The sequence below is a fragment of the Kryptolebias marmoratus genome, linkage group LG7 (genome assembly GCF_001649575.2).
Source record: "Kryptolebias marmoratus isolate JLee-2015 linkage group LG7, ASM164957v2, whole genome shotgun sequence".
Taxonomy (NCBI): Eukaryota; Metazoa; Chordata; class Actinopteri; order Cyprinodontiformes; family Rivulidae; genus Kryptolebias; species Kryptolebias marmoratus.
This window is the reverse complement of record NC_051436.1, coordinates 5,728,596-5,752,335: the sequence shown is the minus strand read 5'-3', so window position 1 is coordinate 5,752,335 and position 23,740 is coordinate 5,728,596. Positions and strand designations below refer to the sequence as shown.

General features: G+C 43.0%; 3 protein-coding genes across 3 annotated transcripts in view; 1 reads left to right on the top strand and 2 right to left on the bottom strand.

Moving 5' to 3' along the window:
- Nucleotides 1-394: 394 nt before the first annotated feature.
- tmem179ba (transmembrane protein 179Ba) lies at nt 395-4,433 on the top strand. Its single transcript, XM_017427993.3, has 5 exons — nt 395-550; nt 1,171-1,367; nt 1,979-2,116; nt 3,185-3,263; nt 4,071-4,433. Exons 1-5 carry the CDS (start codon nt 455-457, stop codon nt 4,248-4,250), a joined length of 690 nt encoding a protein of 229 aa, XP_017283482.1. The 5' UTR covers nt 395-454; the 3' UTR covers nt 4,251-4,433.
- A 6,572-nt stretch (nt 4,434-11,005) lies between these two features.
- Nucleotides 11,006-16,649, bottom strand: brms1 (BRMS1 transcriptional repressor and anoikis regulator). The gene is made up of 10 exons (XM_017427989.3): nt 16,492-16,649; nt 14,987-15,227; nt 14,800-14,890; nt 13,689-13,816; nt 13,255-13,334; nt 12,293-12,389; nt 11,565-11,654; nt 11,424-11,488; nt 11,312-11,351; nt 11,006-11,220 (listed from the first exon to the last, which is right to left on the bottom strand). The coding sequence occupies exons 2-10, from the start codon at nt 15,219-15,221 to the stop codon at nt 11,213-11,215; spliced, it is 834 nt and encodes a 277-aa protein (XP_017283478.1). The 5' UTR covers nt 15,222-15,227; nt 16,492-16,649; the 3' UTR covers nt 11,006-11,212.
- A 2,830-nt stretch (nt 16,650-19,479) lies between these two features.
- Nucleotides 19,480-23,740, bottom strand: part of ppp1r14bb (protein phosphatase 1, regulatory (inhibitor) subunit 14Bb) — a 26,939-nt gene continuing 22,678 nt past the window's right edge. Inside the window, exons 2-4 of the mRNA XM_017427976.2 lie at nt 21,609-21,692; nt 21,495-21,527; nt 19,480-21,408 (exon numbers count right to left, since the gene is read on the bottom strand). Of these exons, the coding sequence (XP_017283465.1) occupies nt 21,340-21,408; nt 21,495-21,527; nt 21,609-21,692 (186 nt within the window). The 3' untranslated portion in view covers nt 19,480-21,339. The remainder of the gene's footprint in view (nt 21,409-21,494; nt 21,528-21,608; nt 21,693-23,740) is intronic.

Sequence of the window (23,740 nt, the reverse complement as noted above, 5' to 3'; positions counted from 1 at the left end):
CAATTTGTCAACATTTTCAAGCTTTACAAATACACTTATTTGCCTTGGAACCCCCTTCACAAACTGATGGATCATTAGTTTTCACTTAGCTTACAGATATTCCTAAAATGTCTTACAGCATCTCGATAATTCAAACTAGTGAAGATGGAACTATATACATCGTAACCAGGGGAGCTTACAACCTATCTATCTATCTATCTATCTATCTATCTATCTATCTATCTATCTATCTATCTATCTATCTATCTATCTATCTATCTATCTATCTATCTATCTATCTATCTATCTATCTATCTATCTATCTATCTATCTATCTATCTATCTATCTATCTATCTATCTATCTATCTTCCAACGTTTCTGTTTCAGCGGGTGTTTTATTTTGAAGCGTGTGACCGGAAGTCGCCGGTCCCCACTGCGCATGCGTTGACGCGGCTCCCTCCACTCCGGGCTGTGATGGCGGTGTCGCCGCTGCTGCTGCTGGAGTTGGCTCTTTACTCCAGCTGTTTTATCTGCGGGATCATCACCGCAGCGTCCCTCACCATCGTCCAGGTGTCGTGTCTGTTTTTGTTTTTTTTTTAATTATTATTATCGCCGTTTTCTCAACAGAGAGGAAAAACAATCTTTACTTTCATTTCCGCTCACTTCCGGGTGCGGACTAACTTTTTTGTTTTCCCGCAGAACTTCTTAAAGTATCTTTGTTTTTAATTAAGCTTTAATGGGCTTCAGGTTTAGTGACAACATGTTGAAAAAAAAAAAAGAAAAAGTGCGCTTGCCAACTTCACGCAGAATTGTTTTTTATCTCAGTGAAGAAAAATGGGTTAAAAAATTAAAAAAAATAAATAAAGGAGGAGATTTTAAAAAAAGGCACGCGCTCTCGCTTTATTTTTTAAACTTCCTGCTGATTTTGGGGCAGCCTTTAAAGTCACCTGAGCGCTTCAGACACGCACTTTGTTTCAAACTTCAAACAGGAGGTGACAGGAAGCTGTTTAACTTCAAATTAAACTCGTTTAATTTCTGATTCTGACACCAGCTTGAAGCAGGAAATGCGTGAGTCTCGTGACCCAGGCGTCCCTCCTCCATTAAATTGCACAACATGAGCAGAAGTGAAGTTTGAGCCGAGTCCCAGCTTGCGACCTGGACTGTAAATGTTGTCTTTTATTCTGTTCCAGGGTCATTTCGGAGGCCTGTGCCTGCTGTATGGACGGGTCAGCTACAATGCCACAGCGAACACCACCGGCGTCCAGGCGTCCAGCTCCGTCTCTCTGTGCTACTTTGTCTCCGCCATCTCGATCATGGTGGCCGTGGTGTGTTTCTCCATGGTTCTGTCCTGGGTCTACACCCTCTGCACAGAGGGAGGCGTGAGGAGGTGACAAACCACTGCTTCTCCCTGTCTTTGTGTGTCTATATATATCCGGTTTTTGATACCTTTTTTAGGACCTTCTCTGGTGTGCACACCTGCCCTGTCAGAGCCACTCGTCCAGGGGTGTCCAATCCTGGTCCCGGAGGTCCTCCATCCTGCAGGTTTTAGTTGTTTCTCTGCTTTGACTCGCCTGATCTGAACGACTGAGTGATTAACAGGCTTCTGCAGAGCTTAAAGAACATCTAAAACCTGCAGGATGGAGGTCCTCCAGGACCACTACTGGGATGGAATATCAGTTTTATCTCTTCAGCACAGAAAAACAACAGAAGTGAGTTACAGTCCGGTCCAAAAAAAAGAGGTGAAGCAACAATAAAAGCAAAGCAATGAAACCATGAGCTCTAACTGGGTCTCCAGCTCTGCCTGAAGAAAATTTGAGAGCCTCAGCGGTCTGTAAATGAAGATGTAAACTGTTTTTTTTTTTACAGGTTTGGAGCAGCAACCTTTCCGATCTTTCTCAAACTTGAGAAAGTTTGAGGCTGAAATGTATTCCTCCCTTTCTGTTTTCCTTCACGGCGTTGTTTTCTGTTTCTCCTGTCCCCTCCCCCCCCCCTCCCCAGGGAGCGCGTGTGGATGAACCTGGTCATCGCCGTCTCCGGCGTCTTCCTGTTTTTCCTGCTCGTCACGGGCTGCGTGCTGAAGGTCGGGCGCGACTCGCTCTGCGACTCGATCAGGACCGTTGTTCCCAACGTTTCCAGGTGGGACAAACCTGTCGTCACTGGGGAAAGGAATATTCACAGAATTAGACCAAATGTTTACATTTATGGTGGTAAAACACAAAAATACATAGTTTTTCCAAATATAGGAGAGAAAATCACACAAGGCGAGTAGTTTGGTGTCAGCATCTGTACATGTGTTGTTATGCAACTTATTTTTGGATCAGAAGAAGAAGGATTTTTGTTTATTTTTTTTGTTTTGTACACGAGGCGTGAGTCAGGCTCTGTTTTGTTTCGTTCATTTCTCTCTCTAAGACCTCACGTTTGTTTTCTGTGAAGCCACCATGAATGAAAGTATGTTGGGATGAGTAAGTCCGGATGACGTCAAAAAAACGTGAAAATACAGAATTTTGCTATAATTGAGTTAAAATTGCGTTTTAAAATAAGAGAAGACACCATCTATTGATCCCGGCAACTAAAATGGCAAATAATCTACCTTCAAACAGGTACGCCTTTAGAAATAATCCTTTTATTTCAAATTATTTCAGTTTTGTTTAAAATTCACCATTTTTTTTTCTGCCGTAAATGCCAGGAAATCCCTTCGTATAACGTTTTGCGTCATTGTAAAACTTGAGGACTTGAGGTTTTTAGATGTAGGACTGGAGTTTGTGATGTCATCCCTCCAGACCAAATAAAAATCAGGTTCTCGAACCGGAGTAAACCACAACCAGCTCGTCAGTCGGTGATAAATCGCCGAATTTCAACAAACTACGGCTCATTTTGAAGCTTTGAGATGAAGAGTTTTAAATTAATAACAAGTCAGGGTTGGAAAGTTCGTTGTTTGGCTCATCCTCACGGTGCAGCGCCACAAATGAAGCTTTTTCTCACCGTCAGCTGGGCCTACCTCCATTTTACGTTCTTTTAATATTCCTACTTTTATTTTTTTTTTAAAAGTGTCGTACCGTCAACCTGCCAGGGACTTTACCTGCAGGAAGCAAGGCCTGGTTGAATGGCTTTAAATAAACGGCTCCCCTTCGTGTCGGATTCTGATATGTTTCAGATCATTTCCCACCACGTCTCTGTAAACCTTCTGTTTTTCGTTTCTTTAAGGTGTGACGAAGCGCAGAGCAGGAAGTGGGCCAAGCCGCTCCAAGGAGATAAGTTCTACAGCGACCTTCACAAAGCAGAGGTCAGTGTTTCCATTAGCGCTGGGGAAAGATCCCGACGAGCTCCTCCGTGTCCCGTGGTTTCCTCAAACTGTCGTACAAATACTCCCGGATCCTTCTAGCAGTCCAACTATTTACAAGTTTAAATAAGCTGGTGTAGATTCTCAGTCATCCAGGCCGTGGTAAAAATTCAAAAAAGGTTAAAAAACAAAAACAACTGGACTTCTATTCTGTAGTCGAAGACGTTTCGCTTCTCATCAGAGGAGTTTTCTCAGTTCAGAAACAGAGAGTGTGGAGTTGAGCTTTTAAAGCTGAGATGTGATGTAAGCTGGATAGCTTGCAAATTAATCTCGCTCTCCTAACAATAGAGGGTCATTAGGGTCCTTGTTTGTCTGACTCACTGATGGGCCACTCTGGTCACATGAGTGCAGGTGTTAATTGGAGTGAAACTGACTGGAGATCAGGAATCTGAGACCTCCTCCTCTGTTTAATGTTGGTTTTCTCCTTTTTGACATTAATGGCTTCTTTTACCCTCCTCTCGAACCATCTGTCTTCTCGGTCCAAAACAGAAAGAAAGTGCTTAGCTTGGGTAAAAAACATTCCCAAAACCCATTTTTCTTTGTTTCAGTTTACAGTTTCCTCTCAGTTCTTCACTATTTCAGCACACGATTAGGATAAAGTGAGAAAAAAATGTTAAAAACGGCAGAAAATGTTGGTGTGAAACATTTTCCTTCCTTTGGGAAGTTTTTACATAAATATGTTTTATTTAGTATTTGGATCTTCGCTCTGTAATAAACCCTCTCTTCTCTGTCCTGTAACCCCCCCCTCAGACGGCGGTTTGGGTCAACTTCTTCCTCTGGCTCATCATCGGGGTTTTGGTGTTCGTTCAGCAGCGTCAGAGCTCCGGGGCCAAGCTGGTTCCGGCGCCGGCCGGGGCGCTGTTCGGCGACTCGTCAGTCACGCCCGCGGAGACCGAGCCGTTTTTCAACCAGCCTCCGAGGCCGCAGTGAAGTCACGGCTGGCGGCGGCGGCATCACGAAAACGTTAAATTCACATTTCCTGCAGCTTCACCAAAGATCAGCTTCATATTTATTTCACTTCAGAATCTGAAGATTTAACTGTTATTTAGTCTTTTTTCCACTTCTCACTTAACTAAAACTATTTGAGTTAAACAAAATTTATTTTCGCTGTTTGTTTAAGCAGGTAAAACGCTTTTTATTTTTTATTTTAACATTCTTTACACATAGTTCTTTTGAGATAAATGGCACATTCTGTTTAGAGCTTTTTATTTACAAGTATTTACCTTTTATTAATGTGAAAATGCTTTTTTTTCCAAATCCAGAAAAGCTGGAGGCCTCTTTTCCGTGCAGCTGAAACTACTTTTATTGTGAAAAACTCCTGTGACCCAAACATCTAAAGAAAAAAAACGCCTAAATATTCACATTATGCACATTTTACAACCTAATTTTTCTCAAAAGGTGCTTCCTTTTACCAACAACTGGTTTAAAGTATAAAAACCTGAGATGTTTTCTGATGCTTTTTCTTTTTTTTGATCTTTTAATGAGTAAAAATGGAAACAAAATGACTTAAATCAGGTTGTTTTTAGCTCTGAGAGGGACCTAAAAACTGAAAATGGACATTGTCTCCCTCTGTTGGCCAAAGATTTTTAAAACTCATTTGTAACGAGGTTATTGTGCCAAATGGATCTGCCTGTGTTCATTTCTCTGTTAGCAAAATATCTCATGAACCGCCGGGTTTGATTTTAATGAAACTCTCAGAAACTAATCAGAGGTTCGTCAATAATAAGTGGAGTTTTGGAGTCAAGTAGATTAAAGATGGCCGCCACAGCTTATTAACTTGCGTATAACTCTATAACCTTTTCGGATATCCAGCGTGGTAGTAGCTGAGAGTCGTTCTGAACACGAGCTCGTCGTGATTGTGAGTTTTTTAAAAAAGACTTGAGAGGCTGAGTGTGGACTGATGCTTGATGCACCAAACAGAGTGTCTGTTTTATTGTCTTGATTAAAAAATAAAAAAATGTATAATAAAGTTTTAGCTGAATGGGCTCATTTTTTTTATTACCTCCGCCAAGGGGGTCATGTTTTCTGTCTGTCTGCGGACAAGATGGCTGAAAAAGTTCTGAATGGATCTTCAGGAAACGTCAAACACGAAACAAATGATTAAGGTTTGGTGGTTAAGGTCAAAGGTCAAATCAGCCCATGCTCTAAACTCTGCAGCTGGACACCTCATGGGTCGAGTGTGATCACTGTTGATTTCAAGGTGACCTTTTGCTCTAATTATGCAACCACGTAAAGGAGGGAAATTTAACTTCACAGCTGGACACCTTAGATCAAGGGTGATCACCATTGATTTCAAGGTCATGGGGTCAAAGGTCGACCTCACAGCTGACCCAGTGCTCTGACTCTGCAGCAGCGCGATGTAGGAACATCAAACTGCACAGCTGGACACCTCAGGGGTCAAAGTTGATGCCTGTTGGTTTCAAGGTTCATGGGGTCAAAGGTCACAGGTGACCTCTTTGTTAAAACCTCGTCTCTGTTCCTACATGTGACCCTTTTTGTTTCCGGTTGTGTCCGTTGGTTTGTTTGTCCGTCTGTCAGCAAAGATCAGATTTGGAGGAAATGTTCAGGAAATGTTGGGGTTGGAACAAAAAAAACCAACGGATTAAGATTTGGTCGTGATCCGGATTAGGATCCGGATCAAACTATTTATTAATCTGTGGCCTTGGTGGAGCTCCTGGTTCAGAGTTTTCAGTTTCAAAGTAAAGTTCGGGTCACTAACAGCACTCTGACCCGAGTTTCGTTTGTTGTTTTGTTTACCGTTCAAACCAGACGGGGGTTATCGAGAACTGGCTGCAAGTGTAAATCCAGTCTGAAGTCGTCTTTCCCCAACTGTCTCTAATCTGAGGATTACCTGACCTCAGCTGAGCTCGAGGCAGAAGAGAAGCTCTCCCTGAGGAGAGCAACAGAGGAACGCAGAGGGAGGCGAAGGAAGAAGCTAAATCCACCTGTATAAGGAGAAATCCTGGAGCTTCGGCTGCTTTTTCTTCTTTTTGTTGTTTTAGATAACCAGGAGATCCGTGAAGGGCTGCGGGGACGGAAAGGCTCGAGTGCGTCACTTCTGGAGACGGCAGCCGGGGACTCGAGACTCGGAGGACGACCAGAAGACTCGAGATCAGCCTGACTCTGGAACCGATGGTGATTCGTCCTCGCTTGGTTTCAAACCGCGGGTCAGAAAGATGCGGCCGGTGGAAGGACTGTCAGGAGCCACGATGAGCCTCTTTAAGCTCCTTCGCTCAGATCAAACGTCCCGTTTTAAACCCGCTGATCCTCGCTGGACGTCTCACAGCCCGAGTTCGGTTCGGTCCATCTGCTTTATGGCTGAAAAACTCAAATTTATCGTGAATAATTGAAGAGACCAGAGCAACTGAAGCAGAACCAAATGTATTCTTTCAATAATCTGATTCAAACAGCTTAGATTTCTATCAGCCGAAACTCCAAGAAATCTTACTTGAACTGAATAATGTCCAGAGATAAGGAAAGAGTTATGGTAATTGTAATTTTTATATGAATACGGCAGGTTTTTATATCCTATTAGGAGATAATTTGTTTAATTAGGGCTGGAAATATGTTTAGATCAGTGTTTGCTTTAAGCATTAGTAAAAGGTGAGTGTTTTTTAAGGCAATTGGACTTCTTCTCAAGTTTTTAAAAGACATTCTGCTTCTTTTTCATTTGAAAAGTGCAACTTTCCAGCTAAGTTGTTTGTGCCGGCGACTTTCAGCTCTCCAGCAGATGCAGCGCGGTTCTGAACCCGATCCCGGTTATTTTCACGCCAATTTGCACCAAAATGCCTCTAATGTGAATGGAGAGGCCTAACGACCCCCGGGAGAAGGTGGAGGTACGGCAGATTGTGCTCCAGTCAGTCCGAACTGAGAAATCCTCTCAGGAAAGAAGCAAAGTCCAGTCCGGTGACCTGTGTCCAAAACTTTTTGTATGACTGAGAATTTACACAGACTTACAGGAAATAAATAAAGTTACCAGAAATAAAGAAGCTAAAGCTGCAGATTATTGTAGATATAAGAAAGAAAAGAGGTCTCAAACAGGATCCCTGCAGGACCCCACATCAGACGTGCCTCCCTCTGTGTTGACAGCCTGACATCTGTTGGAAAATTAAAGCCATGGTCCAATAGATTCTTAGGATACTGTCAAAAACTGAATAAACCAAGAAAAATTTTAAGTATATTTATAATTATCCATCCTCTTCCGTTTATCCGGGGTCGGGTCGCGGGGGCAGCAGCCTAAGCAGGGAGACCCAGACTTCCCTCTCCCCAGCCACTTGGGCCAGCTCCTCCGGGGGAATCCCGAGGTGTTCCCAGGCCAGCTGAGAAACATAGTCCCTCCAGCGTGTCCTGGGTCTTCCTCTGGGCCTCCTCTCGGTGGGACGTCACCAGGGAGGCGTCCAGGAGGCATCCTCACCAGATGCCCGAGCCACCTCAGCTGGCTCCTCTCGACGTGGAGGAGCAGCGGCTCTACTCTGAGTCCCTCCCGGATGACTGAGCTTCTCACCCGATCTCTAAGGGAGAGCCCAGACACCCTGCGGAGGAAACTCATTTCAGCCGCTTGTATTCGCGATCTCGTTCTTTTGGTCACTACATATTTATGATTACTTATAGTTAAATTTGTTTTATCAGCCTTTTGAAGCCCAGTCGTTTCTGTAGGATATAATTTCCTACGTCCATTTTGGTAAATTAACTTCTCAGTTATGTTTTATTTGCATGGAAGAACAAAATAAATAAATAAAACAGCCGAAAACCGCTGAAAGATTTTTGATCTCCAGATTTAACGACACACGCTGCTTCAGCAAATATCAGTCCTCAGGTAATATTCCGCTGGCGGTAAACGGAGGGATGGGAATATTCCAGTGTCTAAAAATGTAGAAAATAGTTCTTCCTCTGGCTTTGGCTTGTCTGGCTGCAGTTTGTTTGTTTTTGTTTTGATTTAGACAATGTTCTTAAATCACGTTTAGCTTCTTTGTTGTTGCTGTGTTCCCGTTGGGTGATTTTCAGTTTAATAAAACTGTTTATTAGTTGCCTAAAACGGTGACTACTACCACTTTTTGGCATTACCTTACGAGCCAGAGGGTCCCTGCAGGACCCCGCGTCAGACGCCCATCGGCTTACGTTGACAAACTGGCGCCTGTTGCCGTGGCAACATCTGTACGACCCACGCGCCGCGCAGTCACACAAGATAATTCGGCCTCATGCAAACCAACAATGGCAACCCTACCAAACTCCGTCATCTGCTGGTAATGCTGTTTGGACTGACTGTCAGATGCTCTGGCAACTGCCCGATAACACTAACGATCAACTTGTGACACCAGTCTTTGTGTTTTGGTGTCTTTTCTAGACCTGTAGGCTCGTCACAAACTCATCACTGGTCATCCAAATACAACTATTAATTCAAAATTTATCTATGAGTCGGCGTAAATTATGATTCTGAAGCTAAATCCAGCGATCAGACGAGACCGGAAAGCCCAGTTCTGACCTCCATCCTTCCATTTCTGTCCAGGACGTGTCCAGCTCCCAGTGTGATTCGGTGGCGGTGAGCGTGGAGTCCCTCCTGAGCGACGCCAAGAGGATGCAGAGGCAGTGCCGCGAGCGCAGCCAGCAGCTCGCCGCGGCCACCACCCAGCTGAGGGTGGAGTCGGCCGCCCTGAGGGAGCACTGTGAGGCGGCCCAGCTCGACATGGCCCGGATCCGCCGGCTGCTGGACGAGCTCCTGGATACCAAGGCAGCCTTCGAGGCCAAAGAGAGGCAGGCGCGTAAACTCAGCAGGCAGCTGTGAGGAGGAGGAGGAGGAGGACGCCGACGGGACGAAGGGGTTCAGCGTCTCTGAGGGGCACCCAGAACAAAAAGAGGAGGGAACGTACGAGAATAAGATCTGAAAAAAAGATCTAATTGTTTTTAAATGTTCTGTAAAAAGCAGGTGTCGTTTTCAACAAACCCAAGAGAAAACATTTGCAATAAAAAGTCTAACAGGAACATTTTGATCCCTTTTCAATTTAAAAGTTTGATGAAATATAATTTTACAGGTGCAGTTTGTGTGGAAGCTGAGAAAAAAAAACACAAATGAGATGCTTTTTGTGTGAATCCTGATTCAGAAAATTTACGGATTTGTTTATTTTCTGTGTAAAAATTGACATTTTTCCCCAAAAAGACACATATTTAAATATGTATATTTAAGTTATTAAGCAATTATTGTTTTATTTGGTTAAGCGAAACATCCTTATTGACCAAAAATGTAAAAATCCTGTTGCATATCGTCCATCAGCTGTAGGAAAACACACCAATTAATCAATTATGTCATTTTTTTGGGTCTGCTCCGTTCTTCAGGGGTCGATTTAGCTTTTATTTTTTATAAATTCAACCTGCAGCCTCAGAATTACAAAACCACGCCTTCCAGCTTAATTTAAACTTTAAAAAATTAGATTTTTGCAGTTTTAGGAGGCCAGCAATCAATTTTAGCCCTTCCTTCAGCTCGTCAGGCTGGTCAAAATGAAACTAAACTTAGCACGAAAAGGAAATGTGTGTTTAGTTCATATAAATCCTTCACCGTCTGAAAGTCGGTTTATTTCTCTTTAAACGGAGCCACGTTTGTTGGGAAGGCGTTCGTTCAGCTCTGCTGCTCGACACACGAATGTGTTTTCCTAAAAAATGTCGGCTCCGTTTAAGACACACATGTCAAAATTGAGGCCCGCGGGCCAGATCCGGCCCTTGGTGACACTTTATCTGGCCCCCCTAAGACAACATTTAAGCTTCATCAGATCCGTCCGTCCGTCCGGTCGGTGACAGATTGAGTCTCTGTCGCCTCTTATTTCTGTTTACTGACGTCTTCTTGTTGCTTTGAAGCCAAGAAAAGTAGTTTTAATTTCTCAGGAAGCTTTTATTTTGAAGTAGAAAAGGCGGGACCGATCAAACTCTTGTTGGTTAAACATTCAGGAGACGATGTTGGATATCTGCCCTGAGAGCGAGTCAACTTTGATGTTTTAATGTCTTTTTCTGTATTTTCTTCCTGTTTCAGATAAATGTTAGAATCTGTAGGATCGGAGTTTTGTTGACGGCTTTTTAGCTGCTTTAATGGAGGAAAAACTCATAAGAAAACAGAAGAAATGATGGCTAATGACGCGTCAAACTAAGTTTGTTCTAAATTCTGTAGAATATGTAACTCAGAAAAGTTACTTGATATTACCTGTTTGAATAATTTAATATATTACGGCTAAAACTGAGGTTAATTTATGTATACTTTCAACAAATATTGATCGTGATTGGCCCTTGGCTGGGACCAAAATGTTAATTTTGGCCTCCTTGTGTTTCTGAGTTCGACGCCCTCTGGTTTAAGAGGAAATAAACTTTCAGATGATATCAGAAGCCTTGTTGCAAGGTGAAGCTTATTTCTCCAAACTGAGGTCATTCTAAGAGCTATCTGCAACAGGTAAGATATTTTTTACCCCTATAGACAGCTTTTTAAGGACACTTTTAGATTGTTTTGCTTCTTCACTAACAGGTGAAACTTTTAAAGCATAAAGAAATCCCTGAAAATTGATTCTTTCCACCGTCTAACCAGCAGAGGGAGCTGATGGAGCGGTTTGAGAAGCGTGGATGGAAGAGAATATCATCCAAACTTCTACCAGGTGATGAAATACTGACCCTCAGAGATGCACTCTGTCAGTAAAAGAACAAAACGCTGGTGTCATAAAAGATTAAAATTTTAATCGGCATTATAAATCATTCTATAAATACATAAATGTCACATCGTTAAGGACGCATTTTAAACAGCAGACGGGTGAAACGAGCAGCGGGGCGGCTGGGGCGAGGGTCGGAGGCCGAGTCTGCCGAGCTCCCGTCGAAGATGCGGTGGAAGAAACTGGGAATGTGGGGAATGTCGTCGCCGGTCATCACCGCTCTGGAAGGCAAACCGGAGAACACGGCGGGGTCAGAGGCGGAGCGTTCGGAGCGAGGCGTCTCCGAACCGCGTCCGTCCGGGTTTCACTTACTTTCCACCTTCTTCTTCAGCGGCGACAGAGCTGCTTTGGCCTGGAGAGAACACGGAGGAAAGGTTCGGAGGATAACCTGGGATTAAAGCGGCGGAACGGTCGGATCTCTCACCTTCTTGATGGCGGTCCAGTCTTCAAGGATGTCGATGTCCCTCAGCATGTAGACGATGAAAGGCCCTGTGACACGGTGGTGTTTATTCATCGGAACGGGCTGAATTTTATTTTATTTTTATTTTATTTGTTTGTTTTTTACCTGAAACCAGAGCGACTTTCTTCTTCCTGTCTGAACGACCCAGCAGGTTCTTTCTTTTACACTTCTTGCTTCTCATCTCGTCGCTCCACTCTGGAAGAAGGAGGGGAAAATGGCCGACTTAACACCTTATTTAGAAACAAAAGTTTTCTTCATGTTTGAAGTTAGTAAAAGGTGGATCGGTTCTGCTGAGAAACAACTTATAAAAGACTCAACTTTCCTCTAAAATACAACATTTATGATTATTTTTATCGTCTGAATGCTGAATCACAGAAACGTTTTCCTGTTTTTATATTCTTCTGTATGTTTTTGGGTTTTTTGCCGTATTTCTGCAGACTTTAGGCTGTTTTATGTATCAAAACGTTCGGCTCATTTCTTTTTTTTCTGTTACATATATTTTCCTCCTTCGTTGCTTTTAGCTTTTAGCTGCTTCTGTTAGCTTCAGACTTCAGATTTTTTCTTCTTTCAGCTCTGCCACTTCCTGTTCTGTCTCCTGTCTTTTCGTCTCCAAACCGTCCAACATGGCCGCTCTCACCACTGTCTGGGAAACCTTTCTCCCTCCACTCCCTCCCGCCTGGACTCTCTTCTTCACCTCTTCACCACACTCTCCCCTAAATCCTTGAAGTCCCGCCCCTTCGTGACCTCTGACCTCCTCGTAGTCACTGCTCCACCTGACGACTTTTGATTAACCGCGGCTGATTTGTCAGTAAAATAAACAGCGTGGCGTTTACCCGAGGTGAGGTCTATGTTCTGTCTGTCCTCCTCCAGCCTTCGGATCTTCTCCAGGAGCTCCGCCTTCATGGCGTCAAACAGCAGGGAGCGCTCACTCTGCGGCACACAGATCATCACCTTTAATCACCTGCGAGCAGCTCCAAACGCTCGCCTGTGGTTGCGTAATCTTTGCGAGACACAAACGACTCCCGTTGAAGCTTTTCTCCTCCGGTTGAAGGAGCTGAACTGAGGACTTGAACTGGCTAAAAGGGACAGTTCAGAACCTCTGGAGTGGGGTTCTGTGGAAACACCGTAAACAGTCACTATCTTACCTGTCGCAGATACCTCTCTGAACGACCGAAGTTTGAAGAAATAAGGTTTAATTTTGATCGGATTGAGGAGCCGACAACTCCAATCTCCAACCTCTACAGTGCTGGTAATTTTACTTTACTTTGTAACTGAGGCAGGCATCCCTGCAGGAAGTGCTACAGCTAGCTGCTAATGCTATCGGCAACTGCAAAATAACACAAAACCTGGAACTCTATACAAATAACCCCCGTAATGTGGAACTGACAGCAGTGTGAAGGTTTATAAATCAGCTTTCGTACAAAAAAAGCCCCAAAAAAACGCTTTGATATTTTTGAGATCTGATAAAAGATAATCTTGACTTGCTTGGATTAGCCGTTAGTTTGTTAATCCAGTCGGAATTAAACTATTTCTCCAACCTGAGGTGAGTCAAAAGAGAAACCTGCAATAAACGAGATCCCAACCGTTCGGGGCCGTTTTCCCGCTTTGAAGGATCTGAACCACCTCCTTAAATGTTCCGATCTGAAGCCTAATTTTTAAATTCTCAGCATAAATGTGCAAAAAACAAAACAGCTTTGCTGCCGTGGCGTCTGAGCTGGACGCCGGACCTCGACTGTGGTCCCGATCGTCGGTTTGAAGGGCCACTTTCAGGGTTTTTAAGTTTTTAGTGCGTCACCTCCAGATGCTGCCTCGCTCCTTGAATTTCACACTCATGCTTGTGTTTGATGACCTGCAGACACAGCTCCCTGTACACTCCTGCAGGACGACACACAGGAAACAGACGTTAAAGGATTGTTCTTCACACATATCGTCGGAAGCTTTGCACCGAGACAAAATCCTCTTCATTCAGACCCTTAGCGCATCATCCGAAAGGAATAATTCTACTTTTTTATGAGAACGGCGACACAGAGTCAGTTTTATGTTCCGGTGCTTTTACCTGCAAGCGCTGTTTTTACAACAGATGCAACGTTTTTCACGTCACTATATGTTTGTTATAACCCTTCGAATATCAAATATTAGCGAGTCTGAAAGAGCAGTAACTAATATTTCTGAGATCTGGAGAAATTGCAGCAAGTAAAATATAAAAGTTTATTTTATTTTTTTTTTTACCAGCCACTTGTGTCCGTATCTGCATGCTGTTCTGCAGGGCAGCCAGGGGTTCTCGGTACTCTCCCGCCTTTCCCGTCAGCACCTCGTCCAGCTTCACCTTCACCTGGTTCAGCCGCTCCCGGAACAATCTGCAGAGGATCGGGCGCCGGCGTCACAGCGAGACGAGAGCCGGAGCAAACGAAGGAGGAATCGTCGCTCGGTTTGCACTTCGGAGTTCGTATTTTAGTGTCTGAATGAGGAACTCTGTCCCTTTATTGGAGCTAAATTAGGTTTTAAATATCTTAAATAATTAGTTGTTCCTCAAACTCGATTTAAAACTAGAGGAGAGACTTTTCTGAGCACCTCACCTCGTTTATCCGATGTGTTGACAGCGAGGAGAAGCAGCTGAAGATGTTTGAATTTAGGTTTTTATTATTTTTAATTTGCTCGTTAATTTTAAAAGCCTTTATATATCTTTGTCCCATTGTTCCGTATTTTATTGCAACACAAATGTGATTTTTATCTGTTAAAGACGCTATCTAGATAAAGCTTAAATTAGTGAGCTGTTTGGATCTGTGGGATCCTGTTAATTCACACTTCAGAGTAAAATTATGCAGCTTTTTTCCTCTTTATTTCCACTCAGCTGCATTCGCTGTACTTCAGGAAGAGGAACAAATAAACTTTTTTGCTCTTAATGTTTCTGTGCTGTGAACAACACAGCCTCAGTCGCAGCTACTTTAGGCTGAAAATAAGCTAAAAATAAGCCCTACCAGTACTTCTTTATGGTAACTTGACTTAAAAATCTCTTTATTGGTGCAGTTTTAACCTTTTTCCTAGTTGGAAATAGTCCTTATTTTATTATAATGCAACAAAAGAACTGCAGGACCGAAACCTGAGGCATAAAATTGAACCCATATAACCTTTTAGACAATAATTTTTAATAGTTTAAAGAGAAAATGAGGATTTAAGCAACACTGAAGCCTAAAACTAACAGAGCCGGTCGTTTTACTTTAACATGTTTAATATTTTCTCCTGCCTGGGTCAAATTGGGATGAATTAAAAAGTGTCCCAAACTGCAGAAAAGATAAATGAGTGCGTTTGTAACAGAAGGGAATAGTTTTCTTAAACCTACTTCTCTTTGAGCTCCTGAAACTGTTTCTCCAGATCCATCATCTCGTCCAGACACTCCCCTCTCCTCCGCTCGCAGTCTTCATCATCCATCTCTTCTCGGAGAGGCAGAAGACAGAGAAACGGTTCATTTTTTAATCTGGCGTTGCTGTGAAATAAACACTCTGATTTGTTTGTAATTTTTAGTTTACCTGAACTCTCTTCCTCCTCCTCCTCCTCTTCTTCCACCTCCTCACTCTCCTCCATGTCGCTCTCCCGCTCCTCCGTACTTTCCTCCATGGTCTCCTCTCCTCCTCCTCCTCCTCCTCCTCCCCTCCTTTCGCTCTCCTTCACTTCCTCCACCTCTCCGTTGGCCTCCGGGAGCTGCGACTCTCCGTCTGCCTCCATCTCCTCCTCCGGTTCCCTCTCAGGGGGCTGGGCGGGCATGGCGGGCTGGAGACATGAGGTCAGACCACCACTTTCATATTTATACATTTCTTTTTTTTATGGACTTAAACACCATAAATGTCTGTTATGATCTAGATGGATCCGATGGCGAACATCAGGAATGAAAAGCAGAGGCCTACAAGTTCTGTGCAAAACAAAAATGAACCCTTTTTAAGGATCACAAGTGAAATAAACAGCAATAAATACAAACAGGATTAACTTATAGTGGGTGTGCAGATAATTACATAATTCACTTTCTACATCCTATTAGTGATCATACACAAACAGAAAAATAAATTTAAATTTGTTCAAGACTTGTGCACACATTAGAAAACCAACACCTGCATCCACTAATGAACAAATTATCAAAAAATTATTATAACCTGTTTAAAAGGAGCATTAGAGGAAAACACTGTATACATCTTTAAACACATAAAAGTGTCTGTGGTCAACTACAAATAAGTGTCTCATCTGTAAAGGAGGCAAATGCTAAAATAAACACACAACAGAGAGAGATGCTCAACTGCCTTTATGGTTAATACTACGTCTTTGAAGCTACTTCCGCTTTAGACCGGAAATGGCAATTTTCTTCTAATAAACTGCCAAAATCAAAATAAAAAACACTTCATGTATGCATTTTAAACTGTGTTAAAGGGTAACGCTATAAAAATTAAAACAATTAGTCAAATCAAATTTAATTTAAAGGGATTTTATTTTGTAGCAAGCCGGAAGTCGGGTGTCTAGCCATCGCGCATAGCTTGACGATCAGTAGCTTCCGTGATGTCATTGAGTGAAACGGTAAACGACGAGAGCAACAGTGGTTATTTAGAGTTAACTAAACACCCGAGTTGGACGGGAGACGGTCGTGTCCGGCGTGTGTTTTACTCATATACCCCGAGAGGGGAAAAGAAAAACTCGTCTCATTGTGTTTGCTTTAAAAATAATAATAATAAAATAGCGGCGAGCGCGCAGCGAAGTCAAGTGCAACACTAGCTAACACTGAAAGACTGCCTGCTCATCATGTTTACACACCGAATAACTTATTTAAAAAGGAGATATTCACCCTGAACCCAAGGGGCGACTAATAGAAAACAACTTAATCCGCGTTTTAATGCCAACAAATACGCCGGAGAACCACCGGAGCATCTTTTATTCCGGTCTTCCTCGCCGCACACACGGATTAACAAACGCCGCCCGTCCGCAAAGGCAGGCGGTGCTTGTTTGTAAACAAATCGCTCATATCTGACGGCCGGGACGCAAAGATGCTCACCTGGTTTGATGCCGAGGTGTGGAAAAAGTTGGAAGTTTTGTTCGTTTTCTTTTTATTTATTTGAATACTTCCATCTTTGAAAAGTACTTCCTCTTCGCCAGCCTCTTCGTCAGTTCGACACTTTGCCGGACTCAACAATCCCGTCGGCTCAGCCAATCAGCTCCGGGAGCTCCGGGTCATCTGACTAATGGGGAAGAGCGCCGACCCGGAACTCCTCTGGCCAATCAGAATGCAGGAACAGATTTGGCCAACCAATCACAATCCATCTTAAAAACACAATACAATACTATAGAATATAATTTGTGTTTGTTATTTAAGTTAATTTGTTTTATTAAGGATTTTAATTTATTAGATGGAAGTGATGTCTGTCCTATTTTAAAATGGGATGAAAACAATGAGAATATAAATAACACTGACTGGCTGTTGTAAACAAAAAAACAAACAAATAATGAATACATTTAGCTTTTTTTAAGAGTGATGCCAAGAGGACTTTTTATTAAAATGGAGAAAATGCCAGTGATGAAGCATCAGCAGCGACGTGTCGGTAAAATAAGTCGGCTGTAAAAAGCTGAATGTGTGACACAGATTTCTCTCAGATAATGTCTGATTAATGCAGCTTTAGATTCATCCGACCATAAATTTATCCTTTACTTCCCACCGAGCAAACAGCATCGTCCCCTCTGCTGCCGTACACGTTTCAACCACAAGGTGTCACCAAAGAGACACGAAACCTCTGAAAAGTCCAGCTAAGAAAGAAGAAAAAATAGAAAATATCTGAAGAAATTTCAAAGTGTCAACGCAGCAAACACCAAAAATAACTTTGGAATTTTCTACAATAAAAGATAAAAACAGACCCACATGTTGACATATGAGAAGAGCCAGTGGCTCATTATGGTCACCCTGGTAACCAGGCACCTGCGTCCGTCGCTCCCTGACTGTCAAGTTACTGAGAGGGTTCGACTTTCTGATTCGTTTCACCCAAATCCCAAATTTATCTCCAATATTTCAAACCCGATAGGTCCTGAAAGCCACACAGATGTTCAGTTTGAAGGTTTTTTAAAAAAAATATGTGCGATAAAGGAGAGAAAACCCCAACAGGGCAATAAAATCAGTGTTTTAAATATTATTTATATTAATAAACACTAAAGGTTTTACAGCACAAAGCGGCCTATTAGCTTCAGTTTCAGTTTCTCAACACACAAAAAGTCCAAATGTTTACATTTACTGGTTTTAAAAAAAAGCTTTAACTCCAGAGGTTCACAGTTTCTGCTAAAATGTAGAATCCAGCTAAAGAAGCTGAAACTGAGCTGAAGTTTGAACAAAAGGAAAGTAACTACAAACAGCAAAACACGAGCTGAAAGCTATAATTAGATAAACTTTAGCTAAGAGCTTAAATGAGCAAAACAAACAAAACAAACGCTAAAAGTTAAGTTAAAACTACCCTGCCCTGAAAAAAGGTAAAGCTATAGCTAAATGCTAAAATTAGCTAAATTATAGCTAAAACCTAAATTTGGCAAAAACAGTAGCTAAAATTAGCACAAGAAGACTAAAACAGAGCGAGCATCCAAAGGCAGAGGATGTTTTTGAAAGATTAAGAATGTGTTTCTATATAGAATATATTTGTAAATAAATTAAATAAATAAAAGTATAAAAGTTACAAAAACTAAAAGTCACAGCTCAGCATTCCTGATCAAACTGAATGTTTTGATTTAAAAGCTGTTTAAAAAGTGTGCAGAGCTGAAAAAAAAACGTACAGAGGAAATTATAAACAAAAAGTACAAGCTGACTCAGCAGTCTGAACGCCGACACAGCAGTTAGAACCCTGACTCGGCAGCGTAAATGATTACTCAGCAGTCTTAAAGCTGACTCAGCAGTGTTAAAGCTGACTCAGCAGCGAAAATGATGACTCAGCAGCGAAAATGATGACTCGGCAGCGTAAATGACGACTCAGCAGCGTAAATGATGACTCAGCAGTCTTAAAGCTGACTCAGCAGTGTAAATGATGACTCAGCAGCGTAAATGATGACTCAGCAGTCTTAAAGCTGACTCAGCAGTGTCAATGATGACTCAGCAGTCTTAAAGCTGACTCAGCAGTTAGAACCCTGACTCAGCAGCGTAAATGATGACTCAGCAGCGTAAATGATGACTCAGCAGTCTTAAAGCTGACTCAGCAGCGTAAATGATGACTCAGCAGTCTTAAAGCTGACTCTGCAGTGTCAATGATGACTCAGCAGTCTTAAAGCTGACTCAGCAGTTAGAACCCTGACTCAGCAGCGTAAATGATGACTCACCAGTGTGGANAAATGCTAAAATTAGCTAAATTATAGCTAAAACCTAAATTTGGCAAAAACAGTAGCTAAAATTAGCACAAGAAGACTAAAACAGAGCGAGCATCCAAAGGCAGAGGATGTTTTTGAAAGATTAAGAATGTGTTTCTATATAGAATATATTTGTAAATAAATTAAATAAATAAAAGTATAAAAGTTACAAAAACTAAAAGTCACAGCTCAGCATTCCTGATCAAACTGAATGTTTTGATTTAAAAGCTGTTTAAAAAGTGTGCAGAGCTGAAAAAAAAACGTACAGAGGAAATTATAAACAAAAAGTACAAGCTGACTCAGCAGTCTGAACGCCGACACAGCAGTTAGAACCCTGACTCGGCAGCGTAAATGATTACTCAGCAGTCTTAAAGCTGACTCAGCAGTGTTAAAGCTGACTCAGCAGCGAAAATGATGACTCAGCAGCGAAAATGATGACTCGGCAGCGTAAATGACGACTCAGCAGCGTAAATGATGACTCAGCAGTCTTAAAGCTGACTCAGCAGTGTAAATGATGACTCAGCAGCGTAAATGATGACTCAGCAGTCTTAAAGCTGACTCAGCAGTGTCAATGATGACTCAGCAGCATAAATGATGACTCAGCAGTTAGAACCCTGACTCAGCAGTTAGAACGCTGACTCGACACAATAAAGATCAGATCGACTCGAAGTTTATTTTAAATGTTTTTATTAAAGTTGCATAAAAGTGTAACAAAATTGGGCAAAAAACAAAACCTGTTGTTCATATTGCTACATTTGTTTATCTAATCATTGTCAAAAAACAAAACGCTCGATCTGCGGGGTTCAGCGCTCGTGTTCCGCCTTGATGATAATCGCTCGATATATAACCTTTTTTTTTCCTGTTTTTCACCGACGGTAAAAAAAAAACCCAAAGAAAACAAACAAAAAAAAAAATTCTGACTTGTCGATAACAGTCTAAGAAGGTGGAACCCAAACCCGGATTAAACTCCACTCAGAGGCCCGGAGCAGCCGACGGATCGGAACCGGAGGAGCGCGGTTTGGAAACGCCATGCAGGAAAAAGGCAACAGCGATCGCGCCCAAGCGGATTTCCCCGATGGACCGGCGGGTTTGAGCCGAGGCTCAGCGTTGAGACGCGTCGTGGTCACAATAAAAACAGAGCAAATCTAAACAGAACCACTTGAATCGAGGCCTACGTATTAAACACACGTCTAAGAAGAAGAAGAAGAAGAAAAAAAGAAAGAATCTCTTTTTGCTTTTTTTTTCTTTTTGTTTTTGGTTTGTGTAACAAATTATAACTAAGGCAACATCCGTTTGTTTTTTTTTGTTTTTTAAAGTAAAGAAAGCAAAAACAAAAATGGAGGGGAAAGGAAGAGCGGCGGGATGAAAATGGCTTCTTCTCTGGGAAACTGTTTCTTACAAAATGGCTGCTCTGTTATTAAAAAAAGAAGGAGGAAAACACGACAAACTGGGATGCTGTGATTTGTTTTTTCAAAAAAGGCAGCTTTTTTTAGTTCCCGTTCGGACTGTGAGCCGGTGTGACAACGAGCAATTAAAAACAGGAACCAGTCCCATACGGATAAAAAGGAATCTGTCCTACGCCACGGCAGAATCTACAGGCCCCAAAAACACTCCGGACTACGACGCACACGTTGCCGTACGTTATGTAGCAACACACACTATTTAGCATTTAGCAACACAGACACACGTGGTGGGTGTGTGGGCCGAGCGGACGCCACGTTTCAGGAGAGAAATCCTGAAAAAAAAAAAATCGGATTTCTTTTTTCTGCTCTGGCCACGCCGGCGTTTCCGTCTCCAGGCATCAAATTTTCCCCTCTTCTGCCGAGCTAAATATACACGCCGCGGCAGTCAGACGTTCGGCTTTTCTCCCCCCCCAAAATGACACAGTGCGGATTGTTTTGTTTTTTTTTCCCCCCTCCAGGAGACGCGCAAAAAGACGACGGTCTTTAAACGCAACGCTGCAGCGGGAGGGAGGGGAGGTTCGAGCTGAGCCCCCCGAATAAAGGTTTAAAATAAAAAACTAAAAAAAAGATTATCTTCAAGCCCTCAAACTAAAGCACAAAAACCCAAAAGATTTATAAAAGATGAAAAACGATGAATCTGCTCGGCGTTTGCCCCACTCTGCTTGTTCGTGTTTTGGCTGTGGGCTCGTTTTTCCTCTTGTTCCTCTTCCCACTCTCAGCCGCCCCCCGCTTTTTTATTTATTTATTTATTTTTTTAGTAATTATGGGACTGGGCTCCTCTCCTGCTCCTCCTCAGACAGATGGGAGGAAGAGGAGCTGGACGAGGAAGAAAGGAGCCAAAAAAATAAAAAATGGCGGCCTGGGATTCGGAGAGAGCCCGGGTCCGTTTTAGAAGCGAACAGAACTCGTAACATTTCATGATCTTCGACAGAGGAAGGCTGACGTTAAATTAAAAACGTGATAATAATAATAAAAAGGTGGGGTGCGGTAGGAAGACGAGCTGAGGGCCGAAGAGGAAGAGGTGGCCGGGTGGGGGACACGTCGGACGAAGAGGAGGAGGGGGATCATCATTTCTTCTGAGGCGTGGAGAGCTTCTGCATTCCTCGGATCTTGTCGAGCAGCTCTGAGATGAAGTCCTGCGAGGGGAAACAGATCACACACTTAAAAACAAACAAAAACAAAAAAGCTTTCAGGAGGTAACGATGAAGGGAAGCTGCTTTACCTCCGTGGGTTTGAAACAGTCGACCAGCAGGTCCTGAAACGCAGAGGAAACGGCATGAAACGGCGGCTTCGTTCGGGTTCTTGCTGATTTACGTGGCGTTTTTTTCCTTCTTACCTTCACCCTGGCTGCCCGCTCCACGTCGCTGGGCATGTCCAGCAGCTCGTCCACGTCTATCTCCAGCTCCGGGATGGCCTCCTCCTGAGGGGGAAACACAAAAAAAAAAAAAAAAAAAGGGAATCATGTTATTAAACCGACCACAAACACAGGATGCACGTCCACGTCCGGCCACCAGAGGGCAGCGAAGGTCCGCTCATCGGTTTTACACACAGGAGACAAAGAAGCTGACATATGGCCCGGTTCTTTGAGAAGGGATCTTTGGTTTGTTTTTTTACGCCACATATTTAAGTCCCAACATGAACCGTGAAACAAAATGGAGTTAAAAACACGCGGCGGACTTTAAAGTGACAGTTCAGAGTTTTTAAAAGTGGGGTTATTTGCTATTAAGAGTTAAATAAAGTTTAATTCTGTCCGGATTAACGAGCAGATTTACAGAATTAAACTATTTCTCCAAGCTGAGGTTGTTCAAAGAGCGGTGTACAAGCAGGTAAGAGATTAAAGGGATAGTCTGGTGATTTTTGAAGTTCTGTCAAACAGGCATCATGTGACAGACACAGAGGAAACTAACATCAGCTGCTGTTAAACGTCTCCCGCTTCCTGTCAAATTCAGAACAGAATTTAAAATCTTCCTCCTAACAAACAAAAGCTCTCAACAACCCAGCTCCAGCTTACATTAAAGATCTTATTGGTCCATATTTTCCCTCTCAGACTGCAGGTTTACTCGTGCTTCCTAGAGTTTCTAAAACGGGAGGCGAAGCTTTCAGTTCTCAGGCTCCTCTCTGGTGGAACCAACTTCCAGTTTCTGTCCTTCAGCCTCTGACTAATTTTAAGACTTTCCTTTCTGATAAATCCTATAGTTTGGGTTTCCTGAGGTCTCCTTTAGTTCTGCTGCTACAGGCTGAGACAGCTGGAGGACAAACTGTCCACATGTCCTCCCTCTGCTGCTGTCTTTACTCTCTGCTGTGATTATTTCTATCATTAACGTGTTTTTATTTGTTTTACTTGCTAAAGAAACTACATCTGAACCAGTCATCCTGTGTTTGTCTCCTTCCTGTCCTCCAACCTCAGCCGGTTGAAGCAGATGGCTGTTCGTCCTGGTTCTGGTTCTAGTTCTGGTTCTGGTTCTGGTTCTGCTGGAGGTTTCTTCCTGTTAAAAGTGAGTTTTTCCTTCCCACTGTCGCCAACCTGCTGCTCAGGATGGGAGGCTGAACGCAACCTGCTGGTTTCCTTAGACAGATAACTTTTACATATTCGGCTTTTATAATGTCTGAATGTTTCTGTACAGAGACCTGAGACGACTTTTGTTGTGACAACATGAATAAACTGAACTGAATTTTGCTAACAGGGAAGCAAACGAGCACACACACACACACACACACACAAAACACCGACTGCCTGCTGCCTTTCGGCGGCGGCGGTGAAAACAAAGGAAGCAGAAAGCTGCTGGAATTGTGAGTCCAGTTTCCCTCTTCAGCCCATTCGCCGCCCTCCGCTCATGTTGTCCTCCAGGAATCTTTTCGCTGTCGCTCCCGGTCCTCCCCCTCGGTTGGAGCTGCCCACACCAGCTGTCTCTGCACCTGCCCCAACTGTGCCCCCACCGCCGCCGCCGCCGCCACCCAAAACTCACCACGCGAACACGCATGTAGACTCACAAGCGTGTCAGATTAACCGACAAAAAAACTCGCCATCGCACACCTTCAGCACGGGGATTAAAGAATTATGAAGCGAGCGGTAATAAGTCTGAGTCTGAAGTGTGTGTGTGTGTGTGTGTGTGTGTGTGTAAAGGGTGCAGTATAAAGACTTAATTCAGCACAAGAGTGGGCCTGTGTGTGTGAGATAGAGACTGGAAGCAGCGGACAGACTTAGTGTCAGCACAACGCAGAACAAATCAGACAGAAAAATATATATATATATTTTTAAAATAACGAGGGAGGAGAAGGTGAGCACTATTAGCTCGACAAATCGGCAGCTCCTCTGAAAGACACACACGCTGCAACACAAAGGATTGGCACCACGTGGCCCCCACATGTGGGAGAGAGGCTGCAGAGTGAGCAAACAAAGACGCACGGAGAGCAAATCTGCGTTTGTGACTCGGAACGACTGAACACAGCACGATTAACACGTGGAGA

Coding starts and splice junctions, on each gene's coding strand:
- tmem179ba (XM_017427993.3), top strand. CDS start 455: ATGGCGGTGTCGCCGCTGCTGCTGCTGGAGTTGGCTCTTTACTCCAGC. Junction 1,368..1,978: donor ACAGAGGGAGGCGTGAGGAG/GTGACAAACCAC, acceptor CCCCCTCCCCAG/GGAGCGCGTGTGGATGAACC. Junction 3,264..4,070: donor GCGACCTTCACAAAGCAGAG/GTCAGTGTTTCC, acceptor CCCCCCCCTCAG/ACGGCGGTTTGGGTCAACTT.
- brms1 (XM_017427989.3), bottom strand. CDS start 15,221: ATGCCCGCCCAGCCCCCTGAGAGGGAACCGGAGGAGGAGATGGAGGCA. Junction 14,891..14,986: donor GGAGGAGGAAGAGAGTTCAG/GTAAACTAAAAA, acceptor CTCTCCGAGAAG/AGATGGATGATGAAGACTGC. Junction 11,655..12,292: donor GAACATAGACCTCACCTCGG/GTAAACGCCACG, acceptor TCCTTCTTCCAG/AGTGGAGCGACGAGATGAGA.